Below are 20,406 nucleotides of genomic sequence, written 5' to 3'. Positions count from 1 at the left end.
CTTATACTTCAACTTTAGATTCAAAGTTGATATTCTGCAGCTTAATGCACCAATGACTTTTTTCCAAAATATGTTGTTATAAACCACACCTTAAGTTAAGAATTTGAAAACAGTGGCAAGTGTTTCTACTTCAAGTATAAAAAGTCCCAAACCTTAATTCAAATACTCCATAAAGAAACAAAATTTATCAACTGTAAGGCGATCCCGGCTCCTCCCATCCCACTCCAACAGTTCTACCTCCCACAACTTTTGAATTCCTCCATTTTGAGCTGAATTTGTTAACATGTATCACTAAGAAATGTTACATTTTTCAAAATCACTGAAATTAGACACTAAAAATAGCAACAATCTTATTAACTCTTCATCATGAAACAACTTCATTGTGAGCTCAATTTCACCAGACAACACAGACCCTAACCAGAAAACATAATTCAATAATGGGAAAAAGCAAAATGCTTTATGTTCTAGTAAATCACCCACAGATTCTTTGCAGGTGAACTCCTCAAGCCTTGGTGCTCACTAAAGCTAGGTGTTACAACTCCTTGAAAGCTCAAACCGAGCCATTTTGTTGGATATGCCACATGCACAGTCCTTTGCCTTGAAGAATTCAGTAACTGGCAAACTGCCTGATTCTACTCCAGGTCTGAATTCCCTCACGTTTGCAGGCTGACTTCACATCGCTGCTGCCAGCCACAGGAATACATCAGTATTTCAAGGTCCAAGTGAACAACAGCTCAGTGACGGCCTCCCGACAGGTCAGAAGCCGGGAGCTGAGAACCCCGGGAGCGCTAAGCCCGGGAAGAGCAGAGCTGAGCTGGCGGCCTCTGTGCACGAAACTGCTGCTGCGCCTTCTGTGCCCGATGGACGGGCACGCCACAGCCCCCGCACAGCCGCTTCCCGCCTGGGGAGCGGGGCTGCGGGGCGGTCCCGGCGGGGCCGAGCCCCCCCGTTATGCAACGGCGGCACCGCCCCTTCCCTTCCCTTCCCTTCCCTTCCCTTCCCTTCCCTTCCCTTCCCTTCCCTTCCCTTCCCTTCCCTTCCCTTCCCTTCCCTTCCCTTCCCTTCCCTTCCCTTCCCGGCGGGCCGGGCCGGGCGCCGCCCCAAGGGCACGTGACCGGGAGCCAGCGCCGCCATGTTGGACGGGGCGGGAAGCGGCGGCCACCATCAGTCCCCGCATCCCTGTCCGCGCACGGGGCTGGCAGAGCGGGGCTGTGCCCTCACGGGCGATCCGTGACCCACCCGTCCGCCCCGCAAACAGAGAGAGGGGGCACCCCCTTTCCCACGGCGCTCGGTGGGTTCGGGCGCCGTGTCCACCCCTGCTCCCCATCCCGCCGGTCCTTCTGCCCTCGCCGCGCCCGGCTGTGCCCGTCTAACGGGGGAGAAATCCCCGTCCCCCTCCCGGGCACCGCCTGCCCGAGCACTCCCCGTGGGGGCGGGGGCTGGACGGGGAGCACCGCGACCACCGCGAGGGCTCCCGAGTGGAGCTGCTTGGGCTGCCCGCCACGGAGGGCAGTTCCCGGAGGTTATTCCTGGAGATAGAGCCCAGTCGAATAAAATTTAAGAAAGATCTTTATGAACCGTTCTAGTTCACAAACGCAGAGCCCTGAAGGCACTCAAAAATTTAGAGATTAAAGGAGAAAAGGCTTGTGGAAACCCGACGGGATTTTAAATCAAGTTCAGTGTAATGCTACGGTAGCATTTTGCCAGGCAAGTCTTTAACCCTGCTAGTGGATGCATCTCCTCTAGCGTTTTATCTGTGAGGGTCCCACTGTCCCCGTGGAAAATACCCAGCAGAAAGCCACTGATCCCTCTGTTCCCTGTCAGCCATTATTTCCCAGAAAGGCTGTGCTGTATTTACAATTAGCCATTAAGAAAGGGGGGACGGGGAGGAAAGCCTACGGAAGCGTTGCCGCTTCACTCCTGGGTCGACTACGGAGTATGTGATGTGCATGTTCAGCCAAGCTGACTCGGGTCTCTCAGTGTTCCCCGAGTAAACAAAACCACAACTTGGACAGCTGCTTTTACGCTGAAGCCAGAACGCTGCACAAAACTGACTTCAATTGCAGCAGCTCGCGGGAGCCTGCTCTCCCAGCTGCATTTGGTGGGACACGCTGAGCAGCTACCACTGTTGCCAGTTCCAGGCAGGAAGGATGTTCCCGGTTACTGGCACTTTAAACCCAGAAGGGACAGTGGCCAGCCTTACCACTTCCTGCAATTCAATCCTTTCCCCGGAAAGATGGACTTTCAGGATTCATTCTGGGATAGAGCTAGACTTGATGCAGACCAATGCGCCAAAATAAGCACTTTTTACACCGAATTCATTGTGATTTCAGATGTGTAACATCTGCCCATTAGTTTATGATCTGCCAAATGCGTTTTGGCCTTTAAATGATATAAGCATTTAGTTAATACATATGAAGGCTTAGAAATTGATCCCTGTATCCTGAGTACTCCTTGAGAACATATCCCATCTTTAGCAAACAAGAGCCACTCCTTTTGTACTGCAGGCAATGTAGAAGTTTTCTACAAGTGGCTGAAAGGGATTGCACTGCAAGCAAACTTAGAAACAAAATCCCAAAGCCCCAGCCTATACCGCTGTACCCTTTTCTGTCCAGTAACTCATGAAAACCTGATGGGTTCAGTGGAACAATGCTATAAACAACCAACTTCCAGCCCTTCCTTCCCCTTTGCACCAGAAGCCATCTATAGACCAAAAACTGAAGAGCTCAATGAGGACAGCTTGGCTCTGTAAATATGGGGCAAATTCTAAAGCCAGTGCTCATCAAGAGGGCAGCAGTGAATGGCACCAGGGGAAAACCTCTGCTTAAACAGAGCTACTCCACAGGAGAATGCTTCCGTGGTCACTCACTGCAAATCCTCATCCCCAGTGAGTGCCACATCCTGGCAACAAGTGGCACATCTGCTTTCAGGATGAGCTTTGCTGTTTCCTGACAGCTACCCAAAAATCAGTTTTTCTCTGCACAGAAGCTCCAGTTGTGACATTTTGATTTGTTTCTTTAATGGAAGCATTACCATCCCTTCCCCAATGCTGTCAGCCATCTCACTGAACCTGGTGTTTCAGAGAACCAGCTGTAGAGTTGGTGACCCCACTGCTGCCCTGATTCTTGCCAAGTTCAAGCCTGTGCCTCATTTTAGAAAGGTGCAAGGCAGCAGGCTCCATATAAAAAAAATATTTCAACTATTCTATTGGTCTATTTTCTATTTCAACTGTTCTATCGGTTTGAAGCTCCTAGAGAATGCTCTCTTAGACAATCTGGTCTGTATCTAGCATTCTTCTTCTTCTTATTATTATTATTATATATTATATATATATATATATTATATATATATTATCTTCTTCTTATTATTATTTTATAAGTTTAGTCAAGCTGTTGCTTGTACTCCTGCTTCGTACAGTGGCCTACAGCGTACGAGGCAGCCAGTTCAGTACCGTGTACTCTGCACTCCCGCACGGCAGAGTTCCAGAAAAAAACCCAGCGCTCCAGAAAGCATGGCAGGCTAGGAAAATGAGCCCTTCCCCCCGCCAAGAAATTCGTAGTAGACACTCCGCTGCAGGTTGTGGGGGCGGCCGGGGCTGGCACTGCCGTGGTAGGGGGAGGACGGAAGGGACCACATCCCAATGGGGGGATTCGGGGAGAGCAAGCGGCCGCTCCTACGAGAACAGGAGCGATGGAAGAAGGACGAAACCACCCGCCGAGATGGCGCAGCGGCAAGAGCGCAGGACGCGGCGTTACCTGGGCCGGGTGGCGGCCGAAGCCCTCCTCCTCCTCCTCCTGGTCCCCGCACAGGGCCCTCCGCAGCCGCTCCAGGTGCTCCCGCAGGGTGACTCGCTGGTGGAAGGAGAAGGCCGGGTGCAGCGAGGCCATGGTGAAGAGCAGCAGCAGCTCCTCCTGCGCGCCGCAGCCCAGGCCCTGGGCGGCGGGGATCCCGGCCTGCCCGTTCTCCGTGGCTCCGTCCATCACCACCACCACGTCCCCGTCCTCCTCCTCCTCCTCTTCTTCCTCCTCCTCGGCCGGGGCCCGCCGCGCCGCCGGGCAGCTCTGCAGGATGGAGTCCACCTGGGGTAGGAGGCGGTGCAGGCGGCCGGCGGCCTCGCGGTTCTCGGAGCCCAGCAGGGCCAGGTAGACGATGAGCTTGGAGCGCACGGCGGGGTCGCGGAAGTCGCCGAGCTGCCCGGGGTCGCTGAGCCCGTTGGCCTTGGCCTCCGAGTCGCGGAGGCAGTGGTAGTCCTTGCGGGCCAGGTCCTCCAGGCAGGAGCCCAGGAATCGCAGCTCCAGCGGGTTGCACAGGTCCAGCAGCCCCACCATGAACTCCAGGCGCTGCGCCGACCCCAGCACCAGCCCGAACCACTCGTACACCGTCTCCTTGTCCGTGCGGGCGGCCGCCGAGCCGGGACCGCCGCCGCCCGGAGCACCCAGGGAGGCGGGGGGGGCCGGCGGGCCGGGCCCAGGCCCCGGCCCCAGGCCGCGCAGCCGGCTCGGCCCCTCCAGCCCACACCCCCTCCCCGCCGCCGCCGCGGCGCCCCCGCGGGCCCGGGGCACCTGCTGCTGCAGGGGGAGGTGACAGTCCAGGGCACCGCCGGGCTCCTTCAACCCCGCCGCCGTCGCATCTTCCGCCGCCGCTGCCTTGTGGCTCGTCTGCTTCAGGGGCAGCTTCATCTTCAGCATCCTCGGCGGCGGCGCGGGGGGACGCGACGCCCGCCGGGACCGGGCGGCAGCAGGGAGGTGGCGGCGCGCGCGGCGCTCAGGCGGAGCCGCTCATGCCGCTCATGCGGCCCGGCCGGCGCGGGAGCGGCGCGCGCGCACGCGGAGCGGGGGGAAGGCGGCCGAAACGGTCCCGGCGGGCGGGGAGCGGGGAGTGGGCGGGCGGGGCGGGGCTCGCTCGCGGCGGCGGCCGTTCCCCGTCTCCGCCTCTTCCCGGCGCGCTCCCGCGGCGGTTCCCTCTCCCCCCAGCGCTCGGCGCCCGCGCAGAGCCGGTAGGCGCCGGCGGTGGAGCGCTCGCGGCCCTGGGCCGGCGCGGCGGGACCGGCTGAGGCCCGAGCTCCCGGCGGGGGAGCGCCAGGGCGGGGGCGGGGGGGCGGCGGGCGGAGCGCGCGCGCGCCTCTCCGCCTATGGGCGCAGCCCGCGTCAGCGCGCGCGCCCGGCCCCGCGGCCGGGGGCCGGGGGGCGCGAGGCGGGGCGACGCGCGCAGGGCTGCGCGCGCGGCGCGCCCTGGGCACGCGCGGCCGCCACGGCCCCGCCCCGCCCGTGGCCCGCCCGGCGCGCGGCGCAGGGACCGGCGCGCGGCTCGGGAACGGGCGGCGGCTCCGCGTGCGCCCCGTGAGGGGTGCGGGGCACGCCGAGGGGAGGCGGGCAGTAGTGCGCCTGGCGCCAGTCCGAGCGGGCCTCCCTGCCTTGCGGATAAAAGGCTTCCCCGAGAGGAGTCCGTGGCTGGTGGCTCTGGTGTGCAGAGACACGTGGGTTTGCCCAGAGCCGGCGGGAGCGGGCGCCGTGCCGTGCCGTGCCGTGCCGTGCCGTGCCGTGCCGTGCCGTGCCGTGCCGTGCCGTGCCGTGCCGTGCCGTGCCGTGCCGTGCCGTGCCGTGCCGTGCCGTGCCGTGCCGTGCCGTGCCGTGCCGTGCCGTGCCGGTGGTGGAACAATGCTGAATGTGGAAACATGGCTGCTACAGGCCTAAATTTTATTTTCTGTTTTCTAAATTCTAATACAGTTGAAACTTCTGCTACTGTTAGATGTCTCATGTTTTAAAATCAGTGTTGTTACAGTGTCGTGCGTTTCCACTCAGGTGTTGTGGTTTTGTTTTGTTTGGTTTGGTTTTTTTACAATAGAGAAATAAAGGAAAAATTGCAGAAAAAATATAGGACAGCAAAAATGGCTCTGTTAGGAAATAGCAGGCTTGCTGCACTCTCATTGCCCCAGTTGTGTTCCCAGCTGCTGTGTTGTATTATGAAGAGCCTACAATTACAAGATTAAGCAGTGCTCTGAGTAGTTAGAAAGTTGCAATGCTCCTGACTTTGATTCCCTTGCAGTTACATTAAGGAAGTGTATTTAAAAGGAGAACCAAGAACTTAACAGTACAGTGAAGAATAAAATTAATTTTAATTACGATTATGCAGAGCAGCATTCCTGAACTGCTTACAGCCACAAAGTTTAAACTGCCGGAGCTGACTGCCGCTTATCTGTTTGTCCAGAAGCCGATGGTGCTACGATGAAGAGCTTTACCAAACAACTAAGAATCTGTCTTGCAGATTATAATAGTCTTGTATGTATCACTCAGATTTGCCACAGAGCAGTCCTGAGTAGCGGTTACAGACTGTACCATTCCCTGCATTTTTATGTAGGTACAGCAGACATACATATTTTATTTTTAAAAATTAAATAACTTACTTGAAGGTAGCTCATGTTGGGTTTGTCAGTTCCTAGTGGTTGCTCAGTCCTCTTCCAGTGACACTTGACCCTGACTCAGTGCAGCTCTCCTAATTCATTGGCATCACAGGAACACTGTCACTGTCCTCACTGAATCCTCAGGAGTGCAGTGGGGACTGGGGAGTGGATTGGACCTTACCCTTCCATCCCAGACTGCCAACAGCTCTTTGCTGGTCCCAGGTCTAGGGAGGTGAAGAAAAGTGTCATGAGGTCTCAAAAACTAGTTTTATACTCTTTTATTTGATTCTGTTTGCCAGTTGTGGCTGGGCTGGACCTGTGAATCACCCCAGATCCCTGCAGTCATTAGTCAAAGCAGTTATCATAATGCCACAGTAGAATATTTTCTTATGTGGTCATTATGAAGCTGTAATTCTAGAATTACAGCAATTCTTGTCATATTATTGTTATATTTTTTCTCAAATTACTGTAACTGTCTTGGGGGATGTGCCAAACTGGAATTGTGGAAGCACAGAAATAAGGCTTGAATTTTCTGCTTAGTAATTTGAACAGATATTTAGTCTGAATAGAATTCGCAAGATCAGAATTACAATGATCCAAATGTTAGAAATAGCATCTTCCACTTTAACAATCTGTGATTCAAATAAAACGTGACAGAGTTCCAAGCAGATAACACCATAGAGAGCGAAGAAGGAATTTATTTTTGTGGGAATGAGCGGAAGGGGATGGCAGAAAGAGAAGGTATGCTGGACCATTCAAAAATCCACATAAGTAAGGTAAATCACAAATTCATGAGGGTTAAACATACACTCTCCTCATCCAGAAAACACTTGAAGCCCATCCCTCTTTGTGACAGTTCCCAAGCTGATTCTTAGTTTCACAAATAAGCTTAAGAACCTAATTAACTCACCCCTTCTTAATGGCTTAAACTGATATTTGAGGAAAACGGATGAGAAAGATGTGAAGTCAGGGAAAAAAAAAAGGAAAAAGAATGTTATGAGAAAGCAAAAAGAAGATAAAGATATTCCAAGTGGGTGTACAAGTAATTCAGTAGCTGAGGGAGGTGTCAGCAAGGGAGAGGGCAGTGCTGGAAGAGAACTGAAACTTAAGTACCCAAGAGAAATGAAAGTGAAACTCGGGACTGTGAATGGAATGAGGACACAGAGGGGAAGTGCTCAAACACTGACAAGCTAGTACAATGGGAAAAGCTACTGTAAAATTATCTTGCCTAGGGCAAGTGCCCTGGAGGTTTTCTAACCTGGTTTTCTTTAAAAAATGTTTAGCTTTGCATAGGTCTTCAATGACTTGGGCCCACAGTCACGCTGACTTAGGCTGAGCAACTGTACAGAGGGGAAAAGTATGTGTGTGATCTGCTGAGCTGAAAGCCAGATGAACTCTGATGCAACACACAGCAGGCAGAGGAACAGCAGGATGGGGCTGCTGGTTCAGGAGCAGCCACTTCTCTGGGAAGTGGCTTTCTTTAGAGCACAGCAGGGATCTGGTCTGGCACCCCAGGACAAAGCGCAAGGAGCCGTGTCCAAGCGAGCCGTGGCTGCCACTCCTGGATTTGCAGCAAAAGGAATAGTGACTTTTCTGAGTCTTCTCCACCCACTCTCTTTTCATCTGTACATCATAACCCTTGTTTACCAAAGTCCTGGAGCTCCCTGAATGCACAGGGGCTTTATTGCCAGTCTAGAAATGTCCTTATGGACAGGTCCTTCTGTGAGCCTCCTGGCTCAGCTTTTCCACCTGCCTGTGACCATCGCTGCTTGGGTGCATGAGCTGTGCAGAGCACCAGGAGGCACACAAGCCTTGGAGAGGCAGTTTCCTGTGCTTTGTGTGCCATCACACCGAGTAGAGGCAGACACAATGTGTCTTTTGAGTGAAACCTCCTCTCTCACTAAATTCTTCCAAAGAGGTCATCGACATTGCATGATTTTGTTCAACAGGCCTAAAACTTCCCCAGCAAAGCTTTTAGATGGGGGGAAAGCCATTAACAAAAATCAAAACTACAACACTGGGACACTGGAGTGAGTGCTGAAGGCAAGGGAGAAACCAACAAAGCAACCTTCAGCTCTATCAACATACATTTCTTTGTTTTTTAGTTTTAATAATTTTTTAAAAACATTGACTTCTCTTTCAGCAACATTTAAGATCAGTTGCACGGTCTTTGTTTGTTCCTTTGCTGACACTAAGGATCTGCTGAGATTGTTTTGTAAGAACAGGAATGAAGTTGATCTGTGATCCATTTAAAAATCAGTTAGGGACATTGTAGGATATGCATATATATTTCATGTAAAGTGGTATGTATATATATTTAATATATATCACGATATTTTTTCATGTTCATACTGTTCCCCAGGTACTGTGTCTGCTACTAAGTATTTTCACTTTTAGCAAAGGTTGTAACAAATCCTCAGTGAGGATCCCATGGATGCCCAGACTACAGGGTTGAAGATACATAAATAATGAAACAAATCTTCCTATCTTCCTTTTCTCCTTTATTCCCTTTCTTCCCTTCCCCCCCCTTTATTCCCTTTTTTCTCCTTTCCCAGACTGTAGGATGATCAATTGCTTCTTTGTATGAAGTTTGCAGATGTGATTAATCCACTGTCAGTAATGTTGTCAGGTCTCTCAGCCAAACTCCCAAGGTGTAAGGAAATAATTTCAGGCAATGTCAGACAAATGTCACACAAAAGAAAACAACCTGGAAGAAAAGATAAGTTCCTTGATAAAGCTCTGGAATGATTTTGCTGACTCATGATTTGTCCTTTATCTCATGACAGGTGGCATTTTTTGTGTAACTTACCTGTTGTTAAATAGAAGGTAGTTACCTTTTAGCCCTGGGATCTGGAAGAAAAAGCCTTGAGAATGTGACAACTTGAAATTCACTAAAAATAAAACCTGTCAAATTGATAGGTGGTTATTACTTGTTTTTTAATTCTTATTGCTGTGGTGGATTTTGAATATTCAAGCTGGTTTATGCTCTCAAACTCCTTTTCAGCAGGAGTTGAGCAAGCTTATGTTTGAAAACTGAAGATATGTTTTAAAAAGTGCTTTTTTAAAATATGAATGTCTGCAAAGAAGATGTGTGTATTAAAGACATTTAGGACATTATATTCAATATGAGTAGTCAAATGCAGAAGACGACCCATAGAACTAATTATGTTAGCATCCAGTGCAGGAATAAACATAACATTTTAAGCATAGTTTAAATGGTTTAAACATAACTTGGGATTCAAAGTTACTGAAAAAAAAGTTCAGTGTAGGCAAAGGCTGTGTTCCCAGGATCAGCTTCATTATGAAAGACTATTTCTAAAGTCAAAGTTGTTGGTTATTCATTTGCAAAGGTCACCTATCCCAGGCCTCTTTGGCAAGCTTGCCAATAAAGGTACTGTTATGAAACATGGTTGCAAATTTCAGCTCCCCGTTCAAGGGAAGCTGAACTGAGGGCGCAGTCTATCTTTTACATAACTGTCAAAGGTGAGTTATTACCATTTTCAGCTGGATCCAGCTCAGAAACCTGTGAAAGATGGAAACATTACCAAGCTGCTAAAATAAGGGGGCCTATATCAACTCAAGTGCAGTGTTTGGCCGTGGTTTGTTTGTGTATTGGTTTGTTTTTCTCCTTGTAAAGTTATCAAGAGAATTTGAGGAAAGTTAAATGTGCAGAAGCACTGCTATATTCATATCCTTTGGGTCTTCTTTCTGGCCAGTGGTTTCCTTGCACTGACTGAAATTCTCTGTGAGATTTTACCATCACTGAGCACAGCCTGCACTGATTTGGGTGCCCCTGAGTTAAGTCTGGTATAAATTGTGCAGTACCAGGATACCTTGTACCCAGAACTGAAATCTGCACAGAAAGCTACTACCCAATCTAGATGACAATTCCATTTTGGGCAAGAAAGCAATGGGCTTTTCAACACCATTCAGCTTCAGGCTTTCTCATGTTTCAGCAAGGACAGTGGTGAAATGCCTGTGGTTCCAGGTTGTTACAGGTGAACCATCAGTGTGTGCTTTCACAAGGTACAGCAAACTAACTCATGAACATCAGCAGCCTGCACACAGCTCAGCCAATGCCAGGGCTCTGCTGTCAGAGGAAATACTACCTAAATAAGACCAGTACACAGGAGACCATTCAAGCACATGCCCAAACCAGTCGCTGTTCTAGTTAGCAGTGAAGCACATCCTTAAGTATAAAGCACTGAAATATAAACACCTACACAAAGAAGAAAAGACTTGGGCCACCTTAAACATCTGATGAAAGTTAATTGAAATCTGTTCTGAAATAAGGGCTCGCAGAAGGAATGTGGGTGTGGCTCAGGCACCAGGCTTGCCTGATATTAGTCATGTACATGATACTTATGTATGCAACGAGCACCCGAGAATCAAACTGAGAGGTTTATTGGCTAGATTATTTCATAATCTCTGCTCTTGGGCCAGAAGGAGGAGAAGAGCAACCTGCTGATCAAACCATATGGAAACCACCATGTGCACTGGAGGTTCTTCTCACCTGTATGGATTCCAAGGTACCAGGGAGAAAGCACTACATCCTGACCTTTAAAATGTGCGGTTACAGTCACAAAGACCAAGGGATGCCAGCGTGAGCTGTAGAAGAGTCATGAGTCACTTGTGAGATTTGTGCTGCAGAAGGAACACGTTATCCCTTTGCTCTGCTGGTAGTGCCAGTCTCTTTCTGTCTTAAATGATCCATCTGCTGCTGCCCAAATTAGACACACAGCTCTCGCCGTCACTGTGCAAAGCTGTCACTGACAGTGCTCAGAGCGTGGTGCTCTACGTAGCTCAAACCTTGCTTAGCATCTCACCTGCAGACAGGGAACCCCCTCGTGCCAAGAATGGCTTATGTCCCATTGGAGCTCGCAAAAGAGGAATTGTAGCTGCAGCTGCCAGAGACAGACAAAGCTGGGACCCTGTAGGTCTTTTCCAGGAAGCCCAGCTGAAGGGCTAGAGGAGAGATCTTCCTCTGGGCTGGGAGTTGCTGTCATAAGAATATGGATGAGATGGGGTTTGGTGGAAAAATGACCACCTCAGATGCACAGCCCAGTGCTACTGCAGGTGTGAGGTCGTGATTTGCTACTTCTTGTTTGCCTTCAGCTCCACACCACTTTTTTTCTCAATGCAAACAACATCACTCTTAAAAAAATCCTCAAGTTTCAGCACACCTCGGTATGCTGTTGCTGTTTGTTTGTACACACTGCATGCATTAACCTGAAAACAGCGCAGGAGTGCTCACCAGAGGAGGTGTTACACACTGACATTCAGTTATGGCAAAGTAGGTTATGAAAATAAGAAAAACCAAAGAAGCAACCTTCACTTTCCTCATGCTCTCTCCCACAATACATGTATTTATTTTGAGGTGCCCGTAGTTCAATTGTCCTTGGGAGTTTTCCTGTTTGCTCTTTGGGGGTGTCCAGTATTCAGTTCGGCTGTGAATCCCTGCTTGTAAAGCAGGAGTTCTCCATTTGGCAACATCTTGGGAATAAAAGAAGGAATTGGAAATCTCTCCATGTGTAGGTGTTTCATTCTGGAGGTGTTTCTGGTTTTCCACTTCTGAAGAATGAGTAGGTTGCCTCGAAATAATGACATTTACGGAAGCTCTTTAAGTCTGATCTGTATTTATTAGGATTATAGCATATAAGCAGGATGTCTTACAATCTGGGGTCTATGCATCACAAAATTTACTCTGGAAAAAAGAAATAATTCAATGAATAGCTGAGTGGATACCTCCTACAGAAGAAAAAAAAAGGAAACTACATAAGCTCTGGTTCCTATTGAAATTAATATCCCCACTTTGGTGAATTTTAATGGTTCAAGGCATCAAGTTTGCTGTTTAGTGTCCACATCTCAAATCCCGAGTAGAGCTGAAGTAGGGGATTGCAGTACAGAAAATATCTAAAGCATGTTTGGGCACTGAACAGCAGCTTGGGTGCCTGGAGTTACCAGTGCAGTGCCCTCAGCTCAGCCGGGCTCCAGCCTCACCCCGGGGGCACCACAGACTCCCACCACAAGACCCTCCCCTGGCTGGGTGGTTTGGCTGTTTCAGCCGTGGTGCCCAGGCTCAAGAGCAGCTGTGTTTCTTTTTCATGAGGAAGAAGAGTAATTTCTAAGTGGAGAATACAGGGTGTCTTCTGTACCCATGAGATGAATGGGTGCTGACCTCATTCCCACTCTGGCTCAGCAAGGGCACTCCAGCACATTCTTAGCTTGAACTTGAATGTAAAAGTGGTGATGCTTGTGATTTGTTTAGTAAAAAGATGTGTTTCATGAAGCCCAAATCCTTACTCTTTTTTTTTTTCATCAGTTCAGGTTGTCATTAGTAATTGAAAGCAAAGGAAAGGTCACAAATTACCCTATTCCATCCCTACCTCAAGGGATGTTTTCAACAGGATATAATTATCATCCACAATCATCTACTAACTCTTGAAATAATAGTTCAGTCATGCCTAGCTTTCTCTAGCATGCACTGAAAGAGCAATCAGAGTTTAAAAGAGGAATACCCTTTCTTTCCCAGAAATCTGTGAAGTATTGCAGGCTCTGAAGAACAAAAAGCCTACTTGAGAAGTCATTGGCAATAGGCTAGTTTTTAATTAGTAGATTTAAAAACTTCTCTGTCAAAAAAGTGCTTAGCATCTTCTTCTCAATTGAGCAATTTCAAGATTTTTCTGCATTTATCCCATGTTTTCTTCTCTCTGGGCTATTTTATTCACAACTGCTCTTCTTTCTTAAATACTTGCCATTGGATATCAGTGAGCTTCAAAAGTCTTTTGCTGGGCTTTGAAATCCATTCCCTTAATAAATCTGTTCTTGGCCCAAATGATGCTTTCTTGGTGTGGCTTGTGCCAAATCTCTTGGTCCCTCCTGCTCCAGCCATCCCTTTCTGCTCTTGCAATGTTGACCAAACAGGGCTGCTCAGTGTCTTTTCTGCAGATGTCCCAGTGTTGCCCAATGCAGGGGAAGACATCACGTGTAGGAATCAGACTGCCTCAAGGACAATGTGGACTGCTGTGTTCTCCTCCAGTCCCCATTCAAGAACTTCCTTTTCTTCTATGCTATACTTCTACATTCAATTTTGGTGATAAACTCACCTGGCCATGACAGAGACTTCCTCTGTATTTGTGCAGTAGCCAAAGCATTGATCAAAGCCTTTAGAAAGTAATAAGATTCATAATAAAATAGTAATTAAGAAATCCTCTCTTTGGAACATGTTGCTTTCTCTATCTTTAATATGCCTGATGCATTTTGAGACACTGAAAGAATTGCAATCTGTAATCCTTTGAGTTTGCCTGAAGATGAGAAAGCCCCGATGACAGAAGGCTCAAATTGGAAAACGTTGTGAGCACACAGTCCACAATGCAGCACTCTTATCTGTCTTGACAACCTGCTTTATCACCTCCCAGAGAAAAGGTGGCAAAATCAGTTAAATCAAATGAATTACCAATGCAGCCTTTTGCAGGATCCTTTAAAAGGCACTCCAGCTCCTTGGGAAAGGATGTTCTGTGCATGCATTTTAAATAATTTCAAGAGTTTCATTTTTTACCAGTTTAAGTACTAATCAGTGTCAGAAGCTGGTTGCAACATAATTCTGCCCAATTCTTTCATTCTCTACATTTCCTGTTTTAAAGAGCCTCTGGAGATTGCCCTTCCTCAGTCCTGAATGCTCTGTTTAAATATGTTAAAAAATAATCTTTGAAATGCGAAAATCTAGCTTGGATGTGTAGTTTAAATCTGGCATCTAATGAATTCCAAGGAGTTCCCAGATCCCTCAATTCCTCTGAACATCATATTCTGACTAATTTAAAAATTCTACTGGCCTAGGAGCTCATGTTTTTTAAGCACAGAGAGAGCACAGAAATGAGCACAAGAGAAAAGCTGAAAGAATAAGCCAGAGACGTGAATTTCAAACAGCAAGTGCCATAAAACCTGAGTATTACTTTTGCTTTTAAATAAACTTGTAACCATAAGAGAAAAAAAATTGTTGAAACTTGAGACATGCAGCTTAACAAGATGTTTCCTCTCACTAGATCTCTGGAAATGCTTGGACTTCTTTTTGCCATCTGCAAAATGCTTTTCAAACATTGTTTACTTGATCTTAACCTTCTCCTGGGAGACCGGTGGGAAATTAGTGCATTCTTGTTCAAGGTATAGAAATTGAAACAAACATGGTTAAACCTCATCATTTAGGAATTCATTCCCAGTGGATGCAATCTCTTTAGCAATTCTACCTTCAAAAGTGATGGCTGGAGGGAGCAATTGGAGAGGACAAGAATGGGGAAATTAGAAGGTTTCTAGAGGAAGGGATCTTTAATCATGAACAGAGGTTAAAGAAGAGTATGCGAACTAGAATTGTGCCGAGGAGTAGGAATGGTTACTTGGAGGTCTTATTTGAGAGTTTGAGAGTTAAACTAAAATGCAAAGGTCTGGTGGGGCAGTGGGAGGTGAAGCGGTGCCTCAGGGGAGCCTGTGTGTTCTGAAGGAAGCAAAGGGTGAGTTGCACAGCCTGCCTCGGGCTTTGGCACCAACCCTCCCTGGTCTCTTGTCTTCCTGTCTCCTGTCTGTGAAATGGACCCAATACTTAGGCAGATCTCCTCAGGCAGGAAAGCAGGAGGGCATTATGACAGAAGTGAGAAATGCAGCAGCATCTCACTGCCTCTGGTTAGCCAAGCACTGACCCACCACCACCCACCACTGCCCCTGCCAGGGTGGATATGCCCAGTATACATTTTAGCACCGTCAGTTCTCTTGTTCTGTCCTGGCCAGACACACTGGCTTGTCATAAAAAGACCTGCAGGTTGAAAAACCTTGATAGCATATCTGAGGAACACATGCTCACCCTGTCATGCAACATCATCAGAATGGCAGTGGTTTACTTGTTGCCTGTAAGACCCAGAAGGCAACATCTAATAGCTTGCTTCCTACTGCCTTGTCTCTCCTGTGGCACCTCAAAGCTTTAGCCTGAGAAGGTTGCAGAATTGGTCCACAGTGTGCAGTTAATTGCAGATTAAAACTGCAGATCAGGAACTTTGCCAATGAGATAATGTGAGACAACGAATTTAGGCACTCAAGTAGGCTGATTTATCCCTAAGCAGTATCTGCCCTTTTAAATATCATCAGAACAGTCAGAACTTTTGACTTTAACCAAAAAAAAAATTGAAAACAAAAAGGAAGAAAGGAAGAAAAAAGCAAAGCTTTTGAAAATTATCCTGCATTTCATTCAGTGTGAATTAGTGAATGGTGTCAAACTTGAAAAGTATTGTTTTTCATAAATGATATTATTTGCAATAAATCTCTTTCAAACTGTCATTAGGACAGAAGAAGGACATTATGTTAGGAATCATTCCTAACACCTATTGCATAACCCCGTTGACACTCAACCTGAAGATCCATTTTACTGCATTGTAGCCACTTAAAAAGGACATTAAAGTGCAAGTAAGATGATTGGAACCAACAAGAACATCCAACAAAATGAATTTTCTTTGAAAAATGTTGTCTTGTCAAAGCTGCAATGATTTGTAGGAATGCATTAGTTGTGATGAAATTCTTGATGGTCTCTGAAAAGTACAGCATTACTTTCTTACTGTTGACCAGGCACAAATAAAAACAAACATTGGAGTTTTTTTTAATCTCGCAATAGGCGCCTCAACACAATTTTGTTCTGCTGCATAAAAATTGTTTCAAAACCTAATGCAGCTTGATAACACATTTCCAAATGGTGGGAGGGAATTCATGTCTTGAGGCTGGCTACAAATTATACTCATGTCTTCTTAAGAGCCCATTTACTTGTCTACAGGAGTGCAGAATTGCTGTTGTATAAGTCAGACTTGGAACACGGCGAGTATAATCTCAAGAGCTTGCATATACATCCACAGCGTAAGTATTGGGCACTGCTTGTTTTTATAGATGTGGCTTTCTGTGCCAGAAATCCTATAGAGATGACCAGCATAGGTGTCATCAAGGAACAGCTAATAAAATAAGAACAGTTGAAATAAATAGACCCTGCACCAATCTTTGTATCATCATTTTATGTATCAGAACCCCTGTCCTAAAAGTCCACGAACCTAGACAATTCCAGATACTGTTTATTGTACAGGTATAATGGACACATATATTTTTTATGGGAATTGCTGCCTTTTAGGCTCATGCTGTCTTTAGCATATGGAAAAGTCTTTCAAACTTCCCAGTTCCAGACCTCACCAAAGGGAAAAGCAGCTGACAAGAAAGCAGGTCACATCATTTACAGGAAGCAATTACAGGAACAGCTGGAAAAAGAAAAATGCAAAACAGCCAGGTGTCAGCCACACTGAGGGAGACAAAATGGAAAGACTATGAAGGAAGTAAGGTCAAGAAGAAAGCATAAGACAAAAAAAGGTGCCAGTGATTTCCAGTGCTCAGGAGAGAAGCGTAAGCTCTGCTCCTGTGTCTGACCTGTTCACATACCTCAGCCTGTGTGTAAGGCTGCTGGACAACAGTGTCTGCTGCTAGCATTTTTCTCTCTCTACTGCAAATTAGTTCAGGCAGTTAGTGAGGAAAAAGTTACAGGATTTTTTTTTTCAAGTTGGTAATTTCAGTTTTGTGTCTGTTAATTTTCTGGTTTGCTCTTTGAATTGTTCTCATCATGTGGCAAACATTGTGTCAGGGCAAAGCAAGTGCCTGGCTGGACCTAGGCTTGTTCCAGCTCTGACTTAGACCAGCTTAAGCTGTCACAGAAATACACCCAACATGTTTCTTAAGCCCAGAGTGAAAGCTGCTGGCTTGGTTCAGTGGTAGTGGCTTTAGAGCTATTGCTAGCTCTACACTGGGAATCTGTTCAAGATCAAAACTTGGTATTTCGCAGAGACCACCAAACAGACAACCCAGACATAATAGTAATTAGCTATCACGTCTGAGCTTACTTAAACTCGCAATTGATTTGGCAGAGGCCTCATCCCCTTTTACACATGCTTTGAACTATTCAATGTCTATTTTCAATATCCTTTTTATTTTGAAAGGAGGTGGTACTTCAGTCACTTGTCATATTGAAAACAAGAATTTTTGTACAGCGCTCTGGTGGCAGTGGTGGTGGGTTTAATAATTTGCATGTCTAGTTTTGGTCAGCACTTTGGGCACCTGGCCGTGTGTGGTGGTGGTGCTGAGCTCATGTGCACGGCCCCGGTGCCAATCCAGGATTCCAGCAGAAGAGATCAGCAGTGCCCTCAGTCGCTGAGCCCGAGGCACTTTGACTTTTCCCCCATTGGGGGCTCTCCCCGCAGTCCTGGGAGGAGCCAGAGTGGGAAAAGATGTCAGTGGTGGCATCATATGGCACTGTATCATTCCTGTCTGATGGGGCAGAGCAGTGACAGAGCTGTGATGTCCGGTGTGTGCACACATCTGGGAGGAGCGTGACTGCTCAGCACGATGGTTCGTGGCCATTCTTTGCAGAGTTTGGGGAGACTGAAGGGACCTGGCAGGGCTTCTGATTCCAGGAAAGAGAAGATGGGGGAAGGCAGGGTGTGCGCACATGTGTTTGTATGTTAAATATTACCTGAAGGCTGAAGGAAAGGCAGTCGATACACTTTTTTGGTTAGGTGATTTGTACTTTTTCAGACAGTTTTCCTTTATGCCCTGCTGGGTGGAGTAATATAAGAAAACCCTGAGTTATTCTCTGTAGTGGTGCTTTCTGCTGCTCTCCTTTCTACTTACCTCCATGAGGTTCTTTAGTCTCCAAAGCTATTGAAGAGAGAGGAAAGAAGCTTATCTTCCCAGTCTCAAGTGAAGGAACAGGGAAGCTTATTTATTTCCTCACTTTTGTTGGGGAGAGGGGAGAACTTCTTCCTATGCTAATTCTCTGAAGATAATTTGATTGGTATAAGGCCAAAAACTTGATAAGGTGTCACTGACACCGTGGGGCAACCTCCTGAACTTGTAACCACACAGCTTTATAACAGCACGGTGAGTAGGTGTGGATTTTCTTGAAATCAATACTTGATTGACTGCAGCCATGTTACACACAGAGTGCATTTTATTTGGGCTCCCTTTTCGGAGACTTTCACATAAGAACGTGTGTGCTAATGTACAGGTAAGTTATCCTGCTCTGTGAGAGCTGTAAGACACAGATTTACATGAATTGGATAAGTTGTGAATGCTTATGAATTCCTAGGGGCATCCATTTGCTGTGGACCAGCACAGTTACACTTATTGCATGCTCTCTGACTGACCATTTGCATCTGCCAGCAGACAGGGAAGGGACTGCCTTGACACAGTAGTGCTGCAGCGGACTGAGAGGAATGCTCACCTACATGGGGGGCTGGGTGGGAGAAGTGGTCAGGATGAAGTGACATGGACATGCATCAGAGTTAAGCGTAAATTAACTGACCAGGAGGGTAGAAGTACTGGATATATCCCACAGATACGAAGGGTGAAAAATTACACAGGACTGAGGAGTGGGATGCTATCACAAAGTGGCTTGATCCCAGTCACTTGTTTCCACACGCATTTTAAACATGCAGAACACCAAATGTCTCCCACCACTGCCCTTGGCTGTTTGTTACACTGTTTACTGACTGGTTACAAAAAAATACAATACTAATCTATTAGCAGCACGCAGAAAAAAATACTTTATGTCCCTGCAAACCTTCCATCATAGGATCTTGCAACAAAATCCCAAGAGCAATACAGTAAAGCTCAGAACATCTAAGGCAGGTGGGCTTTTTTGCCATCTCACACTGCAGGTAGAAGGTTGAGGTGCTGAAAGATGCTAAGTACCTGGGTAAAGCTGCAGAGGCTTGAGCACAGGTCAGACCAGTAACTCCCAACTTTGACTTAGCTCAGCAAAATGAGAAGCCTCCTTCCCTGACTTATATTCCCTTGAAAGGGGAAGCAAGAAAAGAAAGGTGCTTTGACAAAATTTTAATCTTAGTTTTAAATTAGAGTGAGTAGATAATGGGAACATGAAGAAATTATTAATTAATATGTGTATGGAGGGGAAGCAGTGACAGAAGGTAGGCTAGGAAGAGATGGTGGGATTAAACTGATGAGATGATTTTCTACTAGCTGTGACAACAAACTGCCCAACAAAAGCATAAAGGAAGTACATTAGAATGGGCCAATTCTAATCCTGCTGCCCTAAGTAATGAGAATAACAAAAACTCAGCAGTGCAGATTTACAGAATTGACAAGCTGACCGGGACTTGTTTCCTCCCAAGGCATCTAGTACCACTTGCTCCTTAGGGCATCCCACCAGACAGCTCTGGCTTGCAGTGTCAGTCAGGGCATCGCTGCCTGGCGGGTCTCTGCACACTTTGCCACATGGCCAGGATGTGCTCTCAGAAAAAGGCCCAGACGCTGACCTGGCTGGAGAAGTACTTCAGATTGTACTGATGAGAACATCCCGACTGGCCAACCAACTATTATGAGAAATGAGCAGGGTTTTTCCTGCCTTTGAGGAGGAATCCTTGCCTGTCGCTTTCAATTAGCCAAATTATAGCTGTCATTGTGTTCTGCAGCTCATTAAATACCAGGAGTCTGCTTCAAATAGTATGGGCAAATCAAAGAGACAGTCTTGATAAGATTCTTTATTTTAACCAGAAAAAATATGACTTCTCTTCGATCGTGACACTTCACTCAATCAAACCTTTGTTTCATCCAGCCTTATTTTTCCTCTGCATTACACCTTTCTACTAGTATCTAAGGACTTTAGTGGTGCTATTCTCAGGAAAGAAAGAAAAAAATAAAGTAAGATCAATAGATGGACAGGCATGCTGACGTCTCTCTTGCAGCCAGGATGTTTGAGTACTGCATAGCAGCTATCATACAGGCTTTAGTTCAAATACAGTGTATGACAAAAACACCTTTCCACCTTTCCATATTTTTCTTGCTTTGCTGTTTCTCTAAAGAAACACAGATTCAAACCCAATTAGATTGTAAACAATTCACTGTAAAGCACATGTTTATATACAAAAAGCACAGGAATAATCTGTAAATAAAATACTTCCCTTTTTGAATTCTGTATT

The 20,406-nt window shown here is 46.9% G+C and overlaps 1 protein-coding gene across 4 annotated transcripts in view; it reads right to left on the bottom strand.

The window, feature by feature from the left end:
* The window catches only part of ZCCHC2 (zinc finger CCHC-type containing 2), a 43,995-nt gene extending 38,925 nt beyond the window's left edge, over nt 1-5,070 (bottom strand). For all 4 annotated transcript variants that reach the window (XM_063400759.1, XM_063400770.1, XM_063400778.1 and 1 more), the window contains exon 1: nt 3,756-5,070. In XM_063400759.1, the coding sequence (XP_063256829.1) occupies nt 3,756-4,688 (933 nt within the window). In that variant the 5' untranslated portion in view covers nt 4,689-5,070. The remainder of the gene's footprint in view (nt 1-3,755) is intronic.
* Between the last annotated feature and the right edge of the window lie 15,336 nt (nt 5,071-20,406).

Source organism: Prinia subflava, chromosome 1, assembly GCF_021018805.1.
Source record: "Prinia subflava isolate CZ2003 ecotype Zambia chromosome 1, Cam_Psub_1.2, whole genome shotgun sequence".
Lineage (NCBI taxonomy): Eukaryota > Metazoa > Chordata > Aves > Passeriformes > Cisticolidae > Prinia > Prinia subflava.
The sequence above is the reverse complement of the archived record's forward strand: the minus strand, read 5'-3'. Positions and strand labels throughout refer to the sequence as shown.